The sequence below is a fragment of the Puma concolor genome, chromosome B4 (assembly GCF_028749965.1).
Source record: "Puma concolor isolate L17-30 chromosome B4, mPumCon1.1.hap2, whole genome shotgun sequence".
Taxonomy (NCBI): Eukaryota; Metazoa; Chordata; class Mammalia; order Carnivora; family Felidae; genus Puma; species Puma concolor.
Window position 1 is genome coordinate 98,511,024 of NC_141673.1, and position 9,207 is coordinate 98,520,230.

Consider the following 9,207-nt stretch of genomic DNA (forward strand, 5'->3'; position numbering starts at 1 on the left):
CATATGGACAGCGTTACCCGAAACCAAATCCAAACAAGGAAATCAAACACACCCAGGCTCGCACACACACACACACACACACACACACACCCCACAGTATACGCCAATATCCCTGATCACATGCAACAATCCTCACTCAAGTATTAGCAAACTGAATTCCACAATACAAGAAAAGGATCTTACACCATGATTACATCGGTTTATTCCACTTATGCAAGGATGCTTCAAGACCTGCAACTCCATCAACCTGTCACACCACATTAACTGACTGAAACATCAAAATCATGTGGTCGCCTCAATAGATGCAGAGAAAGCACTTGACACAATTAAAAATCCATTTATAGTAAAAACTTCCCAGAGTGTGTAGAGAAGGAATTTCCCTCCATATAATAAAGTTCATATACTGCAAGCCCACAACTAACGTCATTCACAACAGTGAAAAGCCAAAAGCATTCCTTTCAGATCAGGATCAAGACCAGGAAATCCACACTTACCACTTTATTCAACACAGTACTGGAGGTCCTAGACACAGAGATCTGAAAAGAAAAATCAATCAAAGACATCCATGCTGATAAAGAAAATGCAAAACAGTCACTATTGGCAGATGACTTAATTTTCTAGAAAAAAAATGAGACACTACACCAAAGTAACCTGTTAGAATTAATAGGTGACATCAGTCAAGTTGCAGGAAACAAAATTAATATATAGAAGTCTTTTGGACGTTATACAGTAGTATTAATCTGTGAGAAAGAGAAATCAAAAAAATCCCATTGATAATTGCAATTATAAGCATCAATTATCAAAGAATATTTTAAACAAGGAGGGGAAATTCTTACATGCTGAAAATTTAAGCTAATGTTAGAAGAAATATGAGGATGACACAAATAAATAAATAGGAAGATATATACTGTGCCTATGGAATGGAAGATATAATATTGTGATATATCCCAGTTATGCAAACTGACCTATATATTCAATATAATCCTTAAGAAAATACCGATAGCATTTTCACAGAACTAGAATAAATTACCTGAAAATTTGTATGGTACCACAAGAAACTCTGCATATCCAAAGCAGTCATTTGAAAGAGGAACAAAACTGGAAGAAACATGCTCTTACGTTTCAAAGTCTACTACAAAGCTTTAGCAATCCAAGCGGTATAGAACAGTAGACACATAGATCAAAGGAATGGAGGAAAAAGCCCAGAAATAAATGTGTGTCTGAGTGATCAATTAAATGTGACAAGAAGGCAAGATGGGACACAAGGGAACATAGAGTCTTCAGTAAATGGTGTTTATAAAACTGGAAAACTATGTGTTAAAGAATCAAACTGGACTACTTGTTTATCTTGTTTATATCAAACCCCAAAGAAACCTAAAATGAATTAAAGCAGTAGGGGTAAGGCCAGCAACAATAACTCCTAAAGAAAGTGTAGGCAATAAACTCATGGAGATCGTTCTCATCGGTATTCTTTTGGATCTGTTTTCATAGAGAATGGCAGCAAAATGAAAAATAAACAATATGACAAACCACAAGGCATTTCCCCAGCCAAGGAAACCGTCAACAAAAGAAACAGGCTACAGACTGAATGGGAGATGATATTTGCAAATGATATATCTGACAAGGGGTTAATATCCAAAATATACGAAAAATTCCTCCATCTTAACACAAAAGGAATGCAAACACATGATTCAAAAATGGAGCAAGGACCTGAATAGATATTTCCTGAACGAAGATATGCAGATCGCCAACAGACATGTGAAAAGATGCTCAGTACCACTAATCATCAGGAAAACTAAATCAAAACCACAATGAGATATCACCTCCCACATGTCTGAATCCAAAAAACATGAAATAACAAATATTGGTGTGCATGTGGAGAAAAGGAAATCTTATGCACCGTTGGTGACAATTTAAACTGGTGTTGTCACAATGGGCAACAGGATGGAGGTTTCTCCAAACATTTTCCTCATTTTTGACACAGTTGATGGATCTAGAGGGTTTTATGCTAAATGAAATGAGTCAGACAGAGGAAGGCAAATACCATATGTTTACCTTAAGATGTCAAAACAAAAAGAAACAAACAAATAAACAATAAACTCACATACAGAGAGACCAACTTTGTGATTTCTGTAGGGGAGTGGGGATGAGGGATGGCTGAAAGAAATGAAAGAAAGTAGGTGGAACAAACTTTCCGTTATAAATAATTCACAGGGATGTAAAATACAGCATGGAGAATAGAGTCCATATCATTTTTTAATTTTGTATGGTGATGGGTGATCACGATGATTTCTCATGATGATCATAGCATAATGTGTATAAATGATGAATCATTATGTCTACGCAGCTATACATCTGGGAAAATAAATACATGAAAATGAAAATAGTATTGTGAACCCATTTTGCCAAAACACAAAACGAAACAGAACTACAGACCAAAGGAAACATGCACGTGAATATGCCCAAAATTACCAATTCAAATCCAACAATGAAAACAAAGGAAAAGAATTCCATTGATGCAAAGTAGGTAATTTAGATATAAAGTTTTATTGGTTGGATGTTCATGTTATTTAATTGTCTTTTAAAAGTAGTTTCTCTGCCCTACACCAATATTCTGAGTTAAGTGAAATTGTTAAACACTCATTGATTTTCTCCTACAGAGTTAGACTTAGGCTTTTGGTTTGTTTGTTTGTTTGTTGATCACAAATATTCCTATTTAAATACAGACACCTAGTTACCATTGGAGAATGAATAAGTAAATGGCATGAATAATTATTTAACATTCAAATCTCTGCAATGGTGCTATTGCTCAATATTATTCAATGTTTTATCCTTCCCACAGGCATTTATTTTTTCCAGCAGAAACTTTAATAACCTATTTACAAATAATACAAATGGAATGTAGGTATGTTAAAAATGAAGGTAGAATTTGAGAAGATCCATTCAGAAATTGATGTCTTTATGGTAGTCGCAAAAAAATTGAAAACGTAGTCATTTTTCACTCTTAGTGTCAAATATAATTAAACACCCGTCTACGGGTTGATGATTTTAGAATATTTTCAGGAAATAGAAATGACATATCAAGGGCATAAGAAAAAGAAACACATAATATCTAGATGTAGCAAATTTGCCTAAAAGTAAAACATCAACTTCTAAGATATTTTACACAAGGCCTAAGTCCTCAGTGTTTGTCATTCAGATGGAAGCAAGTGACCAGCCTGGGTGGTTAAGTCTCTGACCCCAGCATCTCATGGAACATAAAATTTGTCAGAGGCATTTGCTGAGGCACAAACGAAATGCCACACTGCAAGCTCAAAGCCTCTACATTCTGGAGGTGTGTGAGGAGATAAAGTATCTTCAAAATAGCCCAAGGGCAAGAATTTCCTGTTCAAATTTGAAGTGACACAATGATGAGAAATCTACTTTTTCCACTATTGCATCACTCTCAGCGCTCACAGGGCCGGCAGGCTGTGAAGACCACAGATACTGTCTGGTTACGAGAGGAACCTGGTTCCCTCTGGACAATGCACGACTGTCTGGCCAACAGAAGGTATGTGTCACCACAGTCCTGCCTTTCTAGTAGTCACCCCAGTGAGTAGGAGATTATAAATGCTGGTGGGATGCACCTGAGGCACAGTTAATATACAATGAAATCACAGAGAACATTAGTATCTGTATTCCAACAATTCAGGGTAACAAGAATGACTATGAGATACATTAGAGATCTTAAAATATTCAAATTCTTGCCTGTGGAGGAGTCATTAAGAACATATGCATATACTTATGGGTTTGTAAATCAATATAATTTAAGGTGAGATCACAGAAGCATCAGGACAAAGGACACATGATTTGGATTTGTCATCAGTTGTCATCAAGAATATATTATATATATTCGACATTGGTCCAGTCTTTAAAAATAAATCCCTAAAATGAATCCATTATACCATAAAGGTGAAATGGAATTCCTGATACAGTTATTTCAATAAATGAAAGCACTTTGATTCTTCATAATGTGCAACATGAGGTACCTTGTGTAAAAATGGTAATTTAAACTTAACTATATATAATCCAAAGACTTTTTATAAAATTGAACAAAACTGGGCCAAGAAAGATATTCAATACTGAAAGACGCTCTTGTGTAATGAATTGTTACATGGTGAAAATGCTATGAATCAGTAATGATAAATGGTTACTGTGTTAAAAATAATTAAAATTGGGGCTCCTGGGTGGCTCAGTCGGTTGGGCGTCCAAAGTGTGCGGGGGTCATGATCTCACAGTCTGTGAGTTCGAGCCCTACCTCAGACTCCGTGCTGACAGCACGCAGCCTGGAGCCTGCTTCAGAATGTGTGTCTTACCCTCTCTAACCCTCCCCCACTCACAGTCTGTCTTCCTCTCTGTCTCTCTCTCTGAAAAAGAAACAAATTGTTTTAATAAAAATTATTAAAATCACTAACACATTATTGAGAACTTAGACCACTCAGATTGAGTTTAAGTGCTTTATATGCGTTATAGTGTACGTCTTTTAATTCCTATTTTAGATCACTAAACTAGATAGCGAGACATGAAATAAATCTTTTTAATTTTAAAATTTTTTAATTTTTCATGTTTATTTAATTTGGAGAGACAGAGAGAGACACAGAATGAGCAGGAGAGGGACAGAGTGAGGGAGACACAGAATCTGAAGCATGCTCCAGACTATGAGCTGTCAGCACAGAGCCCCGCGTGGGGCTCCAACCCACGAACCATGAGATCATGACGTGAGTGAAATTTGGTCGCTCGACCAACTGCTCAGTAGACTGAGCCACCCAGGTGCCCCACGAAATAATTTTTGAAGCTGATACTTTGTACTTGGAGAGACAGGAGTAATTCCAGAGTTCACTGACTGCACAGTTCCTTGACTGAGGTCTGAAATTACATTTATGTGAGTTTTAGTATAACTAAACAACTGGAGTTACCCTAACTGCCTTTGAAATCGTAGATCTTTCTAGACGTTTGTAACAACTGTGTTCTTCCATAAATGATCTGCCCTTTTATTTCTCATTTTATGCTTTCATATCTTTGCCATTAAATCAGTTGTCACTCTGATGTTAAGTCCTCTTGTAAAAAATGCTTTGTTTCTTTTTGTTTTCACTATTGTTCGTGCTCTGGGCAATTTTAGTGTGTCATGTAACATTTTGCAGCATACGAAATATTTCTTCTTAAATTTAACAATTCTCAGAACTCCGCAGATGTTCAAAATAAAATATCACTTTGATAGCACTGCATTACTTTTTAGAAACACAATTTCAAACCACGAATAAAAGTCGTTTGCAACAGGAAATTCCTATATGTGCTAAAAACAATATTCTTCAATCTTAGAGCACCTAATTTTTAACCAGTAATGGGTTTTAACATTGTCAAAATTGATACAACACTTTTTTTCTAATACAGCACTTTAATTAATCTGGTTATTCTAATAGTGTTGAAATATGTCTGTGGAATCTGACCTTACGTTAATGAGGACACTATTATTCATGCATTCCTTTCTTCTTCACTAATTTAGTGCTTTACATGTTTTGCAACCAATACTATTTTGCTATTATTGTAAAAATCCACTTATTCTATCATGAAACACTTATTTCAATCTCTACACAAGTTAGTAGTGACTTTATATTGTTCAACTGCAAATGAGGAGCCTCCCTCAGCCTGCACCCCACCCGGTGTCACTGTACTAGCAATGTCGTCAGCACATGACACACACTCTTGATCAAGACCTTCAGGGCAGTTTCATCCACATTGTAGCTGACACTACTCAGCTGCAGACATGAGCAACCAAGGCGTGACTTATGCGGAACTCCATCATGCTAAGGGCTCAAAAAGACAGCAAGTGCAACCTAAGGGCACGAAAAGTTCCATTTCAGTAACTGAGGAGGAGATAACCTATGCAGAATTGAATCTTCAAAATGCTTCTCGGGACCTTCAAGGGAATGGCAAGAACTCTCCCCGCAAAGGTAAAAAACATTTAATGCAGACAAGTATGTCTGTTTTAGGATTTGAAGTTGGGGTGTAGGGGTGTAGGGAAAGAGTAGGAAGTGATCTCACATAGTTTTCATTTGTGAGGACCAGAGCTGGAGGTTGGAATATGGTATTGTAATTGAATGCATTGGTATATTCTGAGAGAAGATTCCAGTGAGAGTGATGGGTTTGAGGTGCAGGTTATTGTATGTGATTCCCTGTGCATTGTGGGTTCTCTTGTTTGTAAATCTCCTAAATGATTGTTTGCGGGCATCCTTTCTCAGTGTTTGCCTTTCTCTTCCTACTACTCACCTTCATGTCCAGAGAAGCTCATTGCCGGTATCTTGGGAATCCTCTGCCTCGTCTTGATGTCCACTGTGGTAACAATAGCTGTTATCCCCTGTAAGTACATGTTTGAATGACTAAAAGGGAATTTTCACCTTACTGATCATTAGTTCCTCGACATAGTGTGTAACACTTTGAATTTATTGTCTCATTTTAATGCATGTGTGCTCTAAGTGTGGAATGATTATTTAGAGGTTATCTAAAGTAGAAATAACAGAATACATTTAGGGAGAATTAAACACATATTTGGATTTAATAACTCAAAGGCAAGTCATACAAGAGACTTTATGGTGAAATACACATTAATTCTTGAGATTGCTTAAAGGAAATATGGTAAGAGATGGTGAGGTTTGGTTCTTTAAGCTTTTGAAATGTTTACCCCCTCATGTTCATTACTTTATTAAATTTGTCTGGTAAAAGAGCACACTCAATTTTAAACTAGGAAACTCAAATTGTTATGATTTATTTCATTGAATATTATGTTTTTTGAGAATTGCTTTAATGTTCTAGCTACTGAAGGATCAGCGCGGAACAAAACGTCCCTGGAAACAAGGATCCGGAAAGGTACAACATCCCTTGCAAAATTCTGTTATTAGTTTCGTGTCTCTTTGAGCTCTATCTTCAAGTAGGCAAAGATGATAACAGATTCTTTGGGAAAAAGTGAATTCAGAAATCGCTTAATGAACTTTCAGCAATGATGGAGAAATACTCATTCAAAACCACCGTACCTGCTGTTAACAATTGCCTCACATTTCCTCCTTCTACAACATGATAAATGGTAAATCATTCCATAAAGATGGTTGTGTTCACTGTCTCTCAGGCCATGTATACATGGACATTTTTGTGGTTGCTTTATATGGGCACATAAATTAGGGGACGAAAGCCTGACTCTTCTCTGAGGGTGTGTGTGTGTGTTTGTGTGTATGTTTGTTTTGTTTTAATTTTACCAGCTTGTGAGGATCTACGAATGTTATGTACACATATTGCATCCATATACACTATGTAAAGTTTCATTTTGTAATATTCAAAGCGCTTTGGATAATATCTCATAATCTCTCTCCAGCGTGTCTCTGTTGTCATTGTCTGAAAGAGTGGTTTACGTATTCCAACAATTGCTATTACATTAGCACTGAGGGAAAATCATGGAACGAGAGTTTGACGTCCTGTGCTTCTAAGAACTCTAACCTGCTCTACTATGATGATGAAGAGGACAAGGTAAGTTTTCAGATGTTTCCAGATTCTATTAAAAGCTTGTCGTTAAATGGGGCTCCTGAGTGCCTCAGTGGATTAAGCCTCCGACTTTGGCTCAGGTCATGATCTCAAGTTTCATGAGTTTGAGCCCCACAGCGGGTACTGTGCTGACAGCCCAGAGCCTGGAGTCTGCTTCAGATTCTGTGTCTCCCTCTCTATCCGCTTCTCCCTTGCTCGTGTTCTCTCTCTGTGTCTCAAAAATAAATAAATGTTAAAAAAAGAAAAAGAAAAAGCTTGCAATTAATATTATGCTTGTAGAATTCATCCATAGTTTTATATTTATTTGTAGTTAATTTGTTTTAAAGTCTTTAATATTCCATGGTTTGACTCTATGACACATTATTTATAGTTTTATACCTTGAATGTACATTTGATAATTTCCAGTTTGCTTTTCATAGGATCCTGAGCTTCTAGAAATGCTTTTTTGTCTGAAATTAACTTTACTATTGAATTTTACAACACATCAAGGAAACTAGACATACGATCGTGCACATTGATTACAATAGACTTAGAATCACACAATTCTAAATTACATCATGAGACAGAAGTTTTGAGCCTTTATGAGGCCTGCCCATTTTCATTTTATGAAATATCTCTGCTCTTTTGGGGCCGTGTATCAATGGAATCATTCAGGGTGCATTTTTATGTGTCTCCCTTCTCTCCCAGGTGCTACTTATAATCCATCTATATTAACACACTTGTCTACAGTTTGTGAATATTCACTGCTCTCATATGAATATGACATTTTAAAATCCATTCTCAGAAATTTAGTTCCTTTTTCGTAAGTGGGTATTATGAATAATATGTTAGGAAGAGTCTTTTCTATGTCTTCCTCCACATGTCATATTTATAATCATTTATTACACATAGTGACATATAATATACTTATGTAAAATAAATGTATGGTTTTCATAATAAAATAATAATGTGTAAATGTAATATAATTGTATTCATGTATAATTATGCTACATTTCTCTGTAAGCATTGGTATGGAATTGCACAGTCATAGATATGTCTATATTTCAATATAAAAAGTTATGCCTACTTTTTTTATTTTATTGTGTTAAATACATTGTACCAAATAGTCCTTGTCTAAAACTTAGTAGTCTCAGAATAATTAATTAATAAGTTCTGATGGTTAGAAACAGTACCATTTTCCTGGGTTGTAAATTCTCTTTTGTGAGAATGAGAAGTGCTGGGTTGTGTCTCTTGCCCATTTCTCCCGGACTGTGTCTTCTTTTCACTTCTCAGAAGTCTTTGTCATATTATAGATCTGAGCTCTTTTTTGAGCTTTTAAGGTGCAAATACTCACATCTGCATTTTCACTCTCCTATTGGAGTCTTTTAATGATCAGAATTTTAATGTTACCATGGTCCTACTTAGCGTTTTGTACATTACAATGAGTATTATGGACCTATTTCAGAAGTTAGCTAAAATCATGAATAGAATTTCCTGTATTATTTTCCTGCATTTACCTTTTTCTTTATTTCTTTATGTTTTAACTTTCCATGATGATTTATGATCCAACTAGAATTCATCTTTTGTGATGCTTTATGTCTGAGGCTGTGAGATAAGAGTGAAAGTTGTATATTTCTACATCATTTCCTCGACAGAGCA

At 35.9% G+C, this 9,207-nt stretch overlaps 1 protein-coding gene across 1 annotated transcript; it reads left to right on the forward strand.

Moving 5' to 3' along the window:
• The first annotated feature begins 5,766 nt into the window (after positions 1-5,766).
• Positions 5,767-7,186, forward strand: LOC147579329 (NKG2-A/NKG2-B type II integral membrane protein-like). The gene is made up of 3 exons (XM_086714090.1): positions 5,767-5,990; positions 6,319-6,396; positions 6,850-7,186. The coding sequence occupies exons 1-3, from the start codon at positions 5,804-5,806 to the stop codon at positions 6,933-6,935; spliced, it is 351 nt and encodes a 116-aa protein (XP_086570216.1). The 5' UTR covers positions 5,767-5,803; the 3' UTR covers positions 6,936-7,186.
• Positions 7,187-9,207: the final 2,021 nt, after the last annotated feature.

Excerpts from the sequence above, each read along its gene's own strand:
- LOC147579329 (XM_086714090.1), top strand. The coding sequence starts at position 5,804 with ATGAGCAACCAAGGCGTGACTTATGCGGAACTCCATCATGCTAAGGGC. Across the intron at positions 5,991-6,318 it reads CAAGAACTCTCCCCGCAAAG|AGAAGCTCATTGCCGGTATC; the intron begins GTAAAAAACATT and ends CTTCATGTCCAG. Across the intron at positions 6,397-6,849 it reads AACAATAGCTGTTATCCCCT|CTACTGAAGGATCAGCGCGG; the intron begins GTAAGTACATGT and ends TTAATGTTCTAG.